Source organism: Papio anubis, chromosome 12, assembly GCF_008728515.1.
Source record: "Papio anubis isolate 15944 chromosome 12, Panubis1.0, whole genome shotgun sequence".
Classification (NCBI taxonomy): Eukaryota; Metazoa; Chordata; class Mammalia; order Primates; family Cercopithecidae; genus Papio; species Papio anubis.
In genome coordinates, this window is record NC_044987.1 from 104,641,793 (window position 1) to 104,653,875 (window position 12,083).

General features: G+C 52.5%; 1 protein-coding gene across 5 annotated transcripts in view; it reads right to left on the reverse strand.

Moving 5' to 3' along the window:
- TSPAN18 (tetraspanin 18) overlaps positions 1-12,083 on the reverse strand; it is a 203,408-nt gene that overhangs the window by 17,328 nt on the left and 173,997 nt on the right. For 4 of the 5 annotated variants that reach the window (XM_031653531.1, XM_021925859.2, XM_021925863.2 and 1 more), the window contains 2 exons: positions 7,838-7,910; positions 4,505-4,699 (listed from right to left, as the gene is read on the reverse strand). In XM_031653531.1, the coding sequence (XP_031509391.1) occupies positions 4,505-4,699; positions 7,838-7,910 (268 nt within the window). The remainder of the gene's footprint in view (positions 1-4,504; positions 4,700-7,837; positions 7,911-12,083) is intronic. The other variant, XM_021925865.2, reaches the window with a different exon arrangement.

Here is a 12,083-nt window from a genome sequence, read left to right on the forward strand (position 1 = left end):
CAACACTACCACTGGGAAGGAAGTATGATTATCCTCATTTTATATATGAGGAATCTAAGGTTCAGAGTGGTTAAGTGAGCAGCCCCAGGTCATACAGCCAGGAAATGGCAGAGCAGGAGTTAGAGCCTCGGCTTTTCTGACTCCAAAGTCTATGCACTTAGCCAAACCTCTGATACCACCTCCTCTCTGTTCCTTGGCTCCAGAGCTGTTTATTGAGCACCTGCTCCGTGCCAGGCACTGTGCTAGGTATTGGCAAATAAATGCATACAAGGCAGACTCAGTTCCCATCTTCATGGAGTTTCCATTGAGCTGAAGCATCAGGAGATGAGATATAAAAATAAACCTGGGAAGCCGTGGACTGGAGGAAGTGGGCCTTCCCAGGCACAGGGCCTGGGCGTGACTTGAGTATGTGGGAGTGTGAATCAAAGTGCAAGGCCGCGGTGCCCACGGCAGTCACAATGCCACTTCTGCCAACTCGCCCTTCTCCAGCATGAAAATGTCGTCCTGCTTAAGACAGTTTACCAGTGTTAAAGTCCTTTGGGGAATTCCCCTGGACCCAGACATTCTTGGGGCTTCTCCTCATCAAGGCCTTTCCCAGGGTTTGCATCCCATTTGCCTAAGGACACAATTGTCAGCCATTCCTGATCCTCTAATTTGCATCACTTTCCCTAGGATGGAAAAATTAGCAAAGGGGAGGAAACTGCTATGTTGCCTAGTTGGGACTATTTCCAGGCTTTTCTAACCCATCTGCTTATAGGCAATGTCTGCTCACAGTTCCCCTGTCTAATAAATATTTACCAAATTTACATACCGCATGTACAATTCAGCTCATTTATCTTTTCTGAATAGACTCATCTCTTTTTGCTGTTCTTTTTTCCAGTTGAGCTTGCCTTCATTGTAAAATACTTTTAAAATTAGAATTTTTAAATAAGTTGGCTTAAAAAATCCTTGAAATACTCAAAGGTGAGCAAATGGGAAAAAGGGATGCCACACATTTTCAATAGGAGGCTGAAACTGTCTTATTGCATGTGAGTGCTATCATACTGATCAATGCAAGTATTTGGGAAATGGATCTTTAGATAGATAAATTGATCACAGGGTGGTTTGGTCATTAGACTGATTGTCCCCAGGTCCTGTGGGACTTCAGTTTCAGAGCAGAGGGAAGGGACCCTCAGCCCCATCTCAAGGCTTCCTTGCTTTGCGAACCTTTGAGCCAGGTTTCCTGGACCGACTAAAGTCACTCTTTTGGCCCCTCTCAAGACAAGCCTTTTCTCCTTTCCAACAGGCTGGGAAGGCAGTGAAAGGCTTCTAGAAGGATCCCAGAAGCTGCCAGGGGTGAGGCTCCATGCCCTCTTCCGTTGGAACCACCACACAGTTAGGTCCAGGTTCAGCCAGGAAGGGAGAAGTGTTTTTTATTTTTTATTTTTTAAGGCATAAACCTTTTTGAAAACCTTCCAGAAATTTTGGTGCCTTTCTCTGGAAATACTCACAGAACCCCCCAACCCCCATGCAGGCAATACACATGGACACACAACACACATGTGCACACACAGGCACATGTCCACATGCATACATATGTGCACCCATGCACGCACGACACCCACGCACGCATGACACCCACGCACATGTAACACCCATGCATGCCTAACACCCATGCACATACAACACCCATGCACAAAGCAGTGCACACATGTAAACACAAGCACACACAATAGAACACAACATACATGCACATACAACACACATGCAAATACACGAGTATGCACACAATCCACGTATATACAACACACATAAACAGGCCCTGCCATAACATTTTGCACATAATTTTAGGTAAATTTTGGAGTCCGTTCCAGGTTAGGAGCCTGTGGATGGCCCTGGTCTGGGAGCCAGAAGACCTTGATCCAAGCATCCTCTGCCTCTGACCCACACTGTGACCTCAGGCTTGTATGGGTGGGGCCTTAGAGAGGGGAGGGCAAGCAGAGGAAGTGGAGAGAGAGACAGGGTGACGGGGAAGGGAGAGATCAGGACAGGGACAAGGAATGGGCGTAGGAATAAAAACAGAGATCAAGAGAAGGACAAGGCCAAGTGTGTTGGTGCCCGCCTTGAATGCCAACACTTTGGGAGGCCGAGCGGTGGATCTCTTGAGCCCAGGAGTTCAAAACCAGCCTGAGCAACATGGCAAAACCTTGTCTCTACAAAAAAATACAAAAATTAGCTGGGTGTGGCAGTATGTCTGTGGTCCCAGCTACTCAGGTGGCTGAGGTGGGAGGATCACTTGAGGCTAGGAGGTTGAGGCTGCAGTGAGCCGAGATCACACTGCTGCACACCAGCTTGGGCCACAGACTGAGACCCTGTCAAAAAATAAAAAAGGACAGAGATGGGAAGGACAGAGGCAGAGAGGAAAGAAAGGGAGCTGCACAGAGATAGGCAGAAGGAAGGGGGACAAAGGGAGAGAGACGGGGTCGGGAGGGGAGGGGAAGGGTCTGCCATCAGGCCTTGTCGAAGGGCCCCCAGCCTGGCAGCCAGGATCAGCTCTCTCGGGAGGATCGTGGACACATTTCCTATCCCTGGGTCTCAGTCCTGCCTCCCATAGCATGGGAGGGAGGACAGCCTCGGGTGGCTGGCAGGTTTGCAGGCAGCCACTTACTGGAGGAGACTGGAGCCGCCCCAGCCTGGTCCCAGCCAAGAACACCAGCCTGGCTTCCTGTCTTGGCTTCAGAGCCGAACCCATTAACAATGAATGAGCCCCTGGGGGCCGAGGTGAGGAGGGGGAAAGGGAGGCTGGGTGTGTCCTGGGACCCATATCCCAGCTCCTTTTAAAGTCCGCTCGGGCTCCCCAGCCAAGACTTCTGCAAGCACCGTGACAAGCAGTAGAGAACTGTCCACCAGGGGGCGCTCAAAGTTTTTCTTTGTTTCGCTTCAAATGAAGTCTGTGGTGGTTGCGCTGTTGTAGGACACATGGGCCCAAGGCTCCCTGTCACTCATTTGGCAGCTGACTTCACTTCCTTTGGATGGGGGGCATCTCACCGGGACATGAATGGGGCCGTGCAGTGTGCTGTCACCTGGGGAGGAGGTATGGTGCTAGGTCTCTCCTCCCAGCGCTGCTGGTGCTGGCTTATCCACAGAATTTTGCAAGGGAGCCCTCCAGCCAACCAGCCCAGGTCTCCCTGTCATTTAACTCTGCCCACGAATTTTCACACGAGGAGCATCCGCAAGTTGACCCAGCCACATCCACACTTCTCTAAACAGGGCTGTTTTTAACTTACCCTGTAGCAGGACTAGGCTCAGCCCAGAAGTTCTCCAAGTCCAGGACTTCTTAGAGGAGAGAAGACCCACCCGCCGAGCACAGGAAAGCAGGTGGAGACCCCAAGCACCACCGCCCATGGGAATCCAGGAGACCAGAGAACTAGAGACGCACTGCCTGTCTGGTTTGGCTGTGATCTATAGCTGAGCTGGCCTGCCCATCATTTAACAAGAAGACTCGGCTGCTCTCTGGGAGGTGGGGGAACTAGACGGGAGCCGCACCCTTAGGGGATGGAGCAGGGAGTACACTCAAATCAGGCCTGCCGGCTGCCCAGCTCATCCGCACAGCTCGGCTGCCTCCCCTGTGCCTGTCTGTGAGGGAAGGGACCGTCGCTCCTGGTCCCCGACGCATCTTCAGCACCCAGTGAACTACATGTGCATGACAGGAGTTCAAGGGCTATTTACTTGATGACTAAGAAACCTTCAGAGGCCATATCACACCTACTTCAGAATTGGATATCTACAAGGGGAAGGCCTCATCCACTAGCCATCTTAGCGATGTTACTAAGGAATTATATATTAGAGTTTTTAATAGCAAGCAAGTGGAAAAACATCAAGGTCAATGTCAGTGCTCTCAGTTGACCACGCCTTGGAGACGCCTGGTTGTTCAGACCTGGACGCAAGGCTCCCTCCACCTGGGCCAGCTCACCTACTGCAGGCGTGGGCCCCGTAAAAAAGCAGACTCTGGAAGCTGGCGCCACCAAGGCAAATGGAAAAGGCTGGGGACCATCCCACCCCTGGAGGTAGGCCTATGTGGCACAAACCTCATTCTGAGTTTCCTGGCATGTGGATACAGACTAGGTGTGCGTTAAGCCAAGGGCCCTGGCTTGTCTGCAGGAAAGCAACAAAGTGAAGTGGGAAAGAGGAAGGGCTGCCCCAGGGAAAAAAACAGGTCCCAAAGGCATGGGAAGAGGCAGCCTGAAGCACTACAAGGGCCCTGGCCTAGCGTCTGTGTCATCCCCTCTGCCGCCAACTCCATGGGACTCTGGGCAAGTCGCTGAGCATCTCAGGGTTTCAGGACTATTGATGACCGAATGAGTGCGGTCAGACGTGCTCATCTCCATGATCCCTTCTTTGACAGCCTGCCCCCAGTTTGGGAAGCACTGGTCTGAATGGAAGCCAGGCAGGGCCTGGGAGTCTGCAGCCGATCCCCGACACCCCTCAGAGCACCCATGGGTGGGGTGGGGGCTGGGATACTCACAAATAGCAGCAGACACTTGTTCTCACGGACGGCCCCGCAGCAGCCCAGGAAGCCGAGCAGAAAGAGCAGGCCCCCCATGGCCAGGAGGATGTAGGCGCCCGTGAGGAGCAGAGGATTGGCAGCCACGATCTCCCGGAAGCCGGTGGGGTCCACCATGACCCAGATGCCGATGGCCAGCAGGCAGGCCCCGCCCAGCTGCTCGGGCCAGTGGAGGAGTTGGGAGGAGAAATAGGCAGAAAGGGAGGTTAGGCACTTCTGACCCACCACTCCCCTGAGCCAGCCCCAGGGTCGGAGGCGTCAAGCACTAGGTGAGCCAGGCAGGAATTCATCTGCAGCGAGAGCCAGTGAGTCCCAGCTGCACCTTGAATTGCTTGGAATTTTTCTAGGGGCCGTGACCTTAAGTGCAACACGCATCCTCTAAATCCAATTTCTGACCCAGGCCCTACCTGGGGCTGCTGAGAAATGTTATCATATACAGGCCATTTGCCAATTTTATCTTCTCCTGAAATGTCAGACCTGTAGGATTAGGAGGTCATCTAGTCCGACCCTCTGATTCCACACAGAGGGGGCCACCAACTTGCTGAAGGTCACACAGCAAGTTCATGGCAGAGTCAGAGATGCCTTCTGGTCGCAGACTCCCTGACTGCAGCCTCAACACCCTAAACAAAGGTCCATGAACATGCTCTGAGTGAGCCCTGTGCTGTGTTTGCACCACCCCATGCTAGGGGCTGGGAAAACACCAACCAAGTCATGTTCATTGTGCCCTACAGGACTCTCAGTGAGGTTTCAGCCTGAGAGTGGGCTCCCCTCTCTCAAATCCATGGCTCAAAAGCCTTCTTATTTATGTCTCCATCAACCTGGGCTCTCCGTGCCTTATTTATCTTTGGAAAGAGGTAGCATAGTCTAGAGAGAGAGCTGTGCCACTTATTAGCTGTGTGACCTTAGGCAAGTGTCATAACCTATCTGAGCCTTTTAGCTTCCTTGTGGTCAAAAGAAGACTCAAACACCCACAACCTAAGGCAGCACTAAGGAAGAAAGGATAGAAGGTGTTTAGCAGATTTCAATAAATATCTGTTCCATTTTTCTTTACTTTTTCTGTTTTGAGACAGAGTCTTGCTCTGCTACCTAGGCTGGAGTGCAGTGGCCGGATCACAGCTCACTGCAGCCTTGACCTCCTGGGCCTGAGTCATCCTCCCACCTCAGCCTCCCAAGTCACTGGGTCTACAGGTACGTGCCACCAGGCCTGGTTAATTTTTGTATTTTTCTGTAAAGATTGAGTTTTGCCATGTTGCCCAGGCTGGTCTCGAACTCCTGGGCTCAGGTGATCCTCCTGCCTCAGCCTCCCGAACTGTTGGGATTACAGGAGTGAGCCACTGTGCCCAGCCTATTCCATTTTTCTTGGGCACAGATACGTTTTAGAAGCAGACCTGTTGTGGGAAGAACCAAAGTTTGGTACCATGGGATTTGCAGGCTGTAAAGTATTTGAAATCCCTTTGTGTGGTGGGAGGACCGGAGGCCCAAGAGGCCTGTGTGAGGGTTGACAGCTGGGTGACAGGAAAACCGCTGGGCTTTGGCTTGGCTGAGCAGGACTGCAAGCTGAAGACAGCTGATGGCTTTGGGCAAGGGGCGTTTGTAGGTACCCTTAGGGCAGCAGTCCAGTGGAGACGCCTGAAGGACTCAGCAGGGGAAAGAGAAGGAAAGACCTAACAGGCATGGCCAGCGACAGGGTTTCCATTTTCGCCATCTGCTGTGCAGTGTCTCTCTCCCTTTTTTTTTTTTTTTTATTCTGAAACAGAGTCTCACTCTGTCACCTAGGCTGGAGTACAGTGGCATGATCTCAGCTAACCGCAAACCCCGCCTCCCGTGTACAAACGATTCTTCTGCCTCAGCCTCCCAAGCAGCTGGGATTACAGGTACCTGCCACCACGCATGGCTAATTTTTGTATTTTTAGTAGAGACGGGGTTTCACCATGTTGGCCAGGCTGGTCTCGAACTCTTGACCTCAGGTGATCCACTCGCCTCTGCCTCCCAAAGTGCTGGGATTACAGACGTGAGCCACTGTGCCCAGCCTGTGTCTCTCTCGTTGGTCTCCCACACGACCTCCAGGAAAATCTGTGTCTCCTTATTGCTGCCAGAGATTTGGGGATTCAGCAACTGTATGCTAAACACTTCAAGGAGGGCCCAGCTCCATTTCAGGTGGGAACGCTGGGGCTGGAGGAAGGATGAGCTGGCCCAGGGTCACCCGGCTTGGAAGGTGGTGACCTTGGGTCTAGAATTCAAGTCTGCAAGGCTTGAGGCTTTTTCGGATGATGAGGTAGGGAAGAGAAGCTAAGGGAGTTGCTGAAATGTATATTTTTAAAAAAGACACAAAGATATAGAGATAGAGATAGAGAGGGAAAGATAGACGCTGAGAGAGAGACAGATGGTCAGCCCTGGTCAGAGAGGGGACCCCTCTTTCAAGAGCCTGCCCTGAAGGACATGAGTGGAGGTTTATTCACCCAGGTCTTGGCTGTACTAAGATCAAAGGCTGAGAGGGCTGGACCAGGAAAGCCTGTGGGGGTCCAAGAAGCCAGGGCCACAGCTCTACTCCTGGGAGGGGCCGTGAGTCTGAGCAGAGCCTTCGGTGGGCCACCAGCAGGTGGGTGGGTCACCTGAATGTCCGGGCCTCTGTGCCTTCATATACAGAATCCGTAGGTTGGATGGAAATGGAGCTAAGCTATTGAGGACTGACCACATCCAGGGTACTTTGTAAACTAAGCTTGCTTAATTTTCAAAAAGCCTGTTGAGGAAGGTCATTAAGAGATGAAGATACTGAGGTTCAGAGAGGTGAAATGTGTCTCAAATCACAAGCTGCTAAGATGCAGCAGTGGAATTTGAATGCAGGTCTTCCAGTCCCAGAGAGGTTTCTGATTATATCTGGTGGCTACATGGACTCGGCCCCTCCAGCTCTGAAGTCCATCAACTGCTCGGGGAGATAAGGTTGGGTGGGGCTCCCTCTTGTTGCCCTCTGATCACTCCCATCCCCTCCTTTCCCACTCCCCACGAGGGGTTAGATCCCAAGACAGTGGCCGGACTGAGGTCCCCTCCACCTTTTTGAGAGGGGCTGACCCACCCCAGGGCCTGTGTAAAATGTTTCTCCTAAGAAGGTAGGCTCTTCAGAGTGGGGTGGCCACTGCTGGGGGCCCCCTTCCATGAAAGCCTGGCTGGCAGGTACCCCTGCCTCTAGCACCGGCCCCTGTGCTCACCCCAGGGACTCAGCCCAGTGTGACTATTTCAAAGCAGCAGCCAGTTCTGCCCACCCAGCAGAGGCCTGGGAAGACCCAGGATACTTACAAATATGAAGAAATTGAAAACAAACATCAGGTACTTCATGCAGCTCAAACAATCGCCTTCCATGGTGCTCCACCTAAAAACACAAGGCCACCTCAGTCCTCCCGATGGGGGACCCCACCCAGGAAGAACCCCAGCCCCTCCCCAGGGGGGTCCCCGCAGCCAGCCCCACCTGTGCAAAGGCTGGAAGAAGATGGAGGCCGATCGTAGAGATGAGAATGCTGGAGCCAACCTGCCTGGGTTTCAGCCCTGGCTCCAGCTTTCATTTGCTGTGTGACCTTGGGCAAATTACTCCACCTCTCTGGATCGTGCTCTCTCCAACTTTAAAGCGGAGATTAAGAACGAACCTTCCTCCTAGCAGTGTTGTGAAGATGAACTGAAATCCCACAGTAACATGCTTAGCACATCGTCGGGCATGTGGTAAGTGCCCAGCAGTCCCGCTTCACGCTGTTGCTCTACTGCAGGTGTGAGCTGGCCATTTCACAGAAGAGAAAACCAAGGTCCAGAGCCTGGAGGGACTTGCCAAGGTCCCATAGCCAGGACCGGAAGCCAGGCCTGACAAACTTCCCACCATCCCACATACCCTCCAGCCACAGAACAGACCAGGGCGGTTGCTTGGTGCCAGTGAGACAGGGTGCTGCAGGGAAAAGGAGAGCAGCCTACCTGGGGGTCTAAAACCTGCTTCTGGGGCCAAAGCCTTCCTGAGCCTTGGCTACGTCTACTCTGAGACCTCCAGCATCCCACCTCCCCGGGAGCCTTTCCTGTCTTCACCTAAAAGTATACCCGTGGCAGCAAAGTCACTGAACACAATTCCATTCAGCCAGCATTGATTGAGCATCTGCTGCTTGCCAGGCACAGCCGGGGCTGCACTGAGATGCAAACGTCCCCCATCCCCCAGAGGAAGCTGACAGCATCTGCTCCCATGAGTCAGACTTCAAGGTGCACAAGACATGTTTACATTCCATATTCGTTATTTTCACATTTTCTTCATAACGGCTCTGAGGAGAGACTCAGGGCAGGGATTAGAGATCCATGCGACAGGTGGGGAAACCGAGACTCAGAATGAAAACGACATGTCCAATGTCCCGCAGCTAGTAAGGGGCAGGGCCAGCACTCAAGCCAGTCCTGAGCTGCCGGCACTGCAGGTGCTTCCAGCAGGGGTGTCTGTACCTCCATGACAGGACTCGGTGCAAAGGGTTCTGGGAGTATGTGTCGGGGTGTGGATGGATGTCGGGGAGATGGTATCTGATTACTTTCTACAGCTCCTACTTCCTCCCACAGGACATGGCTGGACTCCATCTTCTTCCTCCACAAAATAAGGCTGCTAAGTCTGCCTCAAAGGGTTTCTGGGAGGCTTATTATTAATACTAATAATAGTAAAACGTGTATCAAAACATCACATTGGGCTCCGTAAACATATACAATTATTATTTGTCAATTTAAAATGAATTTGGGAAAACAGTAATAATTGTAGCCACCATTTGGGGATCCAACACTGTGCCTAGCGCTTTGCACATATTATCTCGGTTAATCCTTGCAACCACCAAGGAGGTATGTACTCTGATGACACAACCTTCCATCAGCCCAGCCCTCAGAAGGGTTAAGGGATTTGTCCAAGGCCACACAGCTTGTAGGAAGCAGTGACAAGACCCATGGCACATAATGGGCCTCAGCAACTCTGTCCCCTCCCCACCCCAAACTACAATCCAACACTCTCCTCAGCAGCCAGACCAGCACCCTCATATCATAAGGAACAGATGGAGCAGAGCGGTGCCTGCCTCTCATCTTACCTGCCTGGCCACTCCACCCCTCTCCTAATCGGTGATGACAGCACCACCCCAGGCTGTGTTTTGGTCTGAGCTAGAGGTGTGTGTTTGTTTGTTTGTTTTTAAGTGCATTTGAATCCATGGAGAGAGGAACACAGACAGAGCCAGCTGGTGGGGAGTGGACACGGGAAAGGTTCCTGGTCTCAGGGGTGGTGCCTCGCATCCCTCCTCTCATTGTTTCTGCCAAGGTGCCAGGTGTCTGTCCACCAGCTGAGCTTGGCCAGGCAGACATGGCTAAGGCACCTGGAGCCCGTGAGGAAGGTCTGACAGGCACATGGGCTTTGGATTTGGCACTGGCCCTGGGGCCGGAGGGCTTTCTTCCCTAAAGGGACACCTCCTCCTTGTTGCTCTGCTGGTCCTTAATGCAACTTGGAAAAATGCTGAGCAGGGGAGGCACAAGTGGGGCCACTCAGCATCAAAGCCAGGAAGGGAAGACACTCAGAGCCCACCTGGGACATCCTCCTTATTTTACTAGGAGGGGGAAACTGAGGCACCAAGTTACCTGGTGAGGAACGCCAGGGAAAATCATGGGGTGAACCTGACCCAGGGACTCCAGGCTCCAAGCTTTTGTCCTTCTAACGGCGCCCCAATGGTTTCTCTTAAATTGCATTGGGGGAAGGGGAAATCAGGGTTTTCCTGTGGTCATCCACCCAAGTCTCCACCCCTACAAATAATACTATTTATTGAGCATTTACTATGTGCCGGCTCTGTCCTAATACTTTACATTTACTAACTCACAACAACCCATGAGATTAGTACTCTTATTCTTATTTTCCAGAGGTGGAAACTGAGACAGATAGAGGTGAGGTGACTTGTCTGAGGTCATAGCTAGTGAGCGGTGAAGCCAAGATTGGAACCCAGGCAGTCCAGCTTGGAAGGACAAAGGACGGTGTGTGTGTGATGGCGGGGTGGGGGATTTGCCTTTACTTCAGTGAGCGTGGCCTGAATTCATGACATGCCATCTGCCTTCGGAGGTAAAATCGGATGACACCATCCTCTCTATCACAGGGGAATCTGAAACATCTCCAGCCTCAGCCCTGCTCCTGGCTTTCTCTCTCATCCAGACATGGCTGCAGCCTCTGGGCTGGGACTGGCCTCCCTACCTCCCCTTCAATCCAGTGCTTCCCTGCTGCCAGAAGGACCTTTCCACAAAGTACACGTCACCACAGCCGCCTTCTCTTGCTGGAACCCAACCTCTATAGGAGACCAAGCTGCCTCCTGCAGACCACAGGACCTCCAAGACTCCCCATGGCCACCTCTTGTTATTTCTGCCCTGACTTTCCTATCACCACCATCAAAGGCGAGTCCCCCAGAGGTATCTCACTGAGGCTTACTTGGTGCCTCTGCTCATGCTGATCCCTTCTGTTTGGACTGCCTTTCCACCTACGCCAGTCCCACTTAATTCCTATTCATCCTTTAACACTCGTCACAGGCATCACCTCCTCCAGGAAGCCTTCCCTGATTCCCCCCTCCTGTCCCCATCGAGCCAAGTTCAGTGCCTTCCCCTAATATAATATCCCACGGCCTCTGCTGACATCCATCACTGCCCCCACCAAAATATATACCATAACATCATCAGCCAGCGTTCCTGGTGAATCTCAGAGGAGCAGAATTGTGGCTGTGCGCTCCTGGGACACAGTAGGGTTGCACATGGTTTGGACTAAGTAAAACCCCTCCACATAGGGAGTGTTAATTCAGCAGGGTGTGCAGGAAGCCTGGTGCTGGGCTAAGGCATGCTTCCAGTCATTTGTATCCTCCTCACCTGCAACAGCTGGAAAGTGGAGCAATAAGGATTCAAACCCACAGCCGTGCTCTCCTGTGCTCCCTCTCCTCTCTCTGTTGTACCCTCTCCTGGGTGAGGACAGCCCAGGACAGGGCCCTCCTAATGCCCTGCTTGCTCACCCTTCTCTCCAGATCTTCCTGAGGCCTGAAAGCCTAGAGCTGCCTGGGATGGGAGGCACCAGGACAACCTATCCCTTCCCTTTCTCCAGGCCCTGCCCTCCCAGAGGGCAGTGGGCAGGGCTGAGATTCAGTGGGGACCCATAGGGATCGCTGTCCTGCTGTCTGGCCAGCATGTCTTCGGTTGGTTCATGCCAGTGCATAGTGGTTGTTAAGCATCTCAACCACCATCCCTGACTGTGGGGTCTTTGGCTCTTCCTTCCTCACCAAGCCCAGGCTCTCTTCCTGCAGAATGGTCCTCCAGGATACCAATTCCAGGCCAGCTTGCCAACCACATCCCTGATTTCTAGAAGGAACATCTAACCTGCATCTAATCAGCATGGTCCTAAGCATGGGCTCTGAAGTCAGACACACCTGGGTTCGAATCCCAGCCCATCACCTTTTCTACCTCTGCGTCTTTGGGCAAGTGACTTAGCCTGTTGGAACCTCAGTTTCTTCACCTATGAAAATGTCCAATGTAAAGG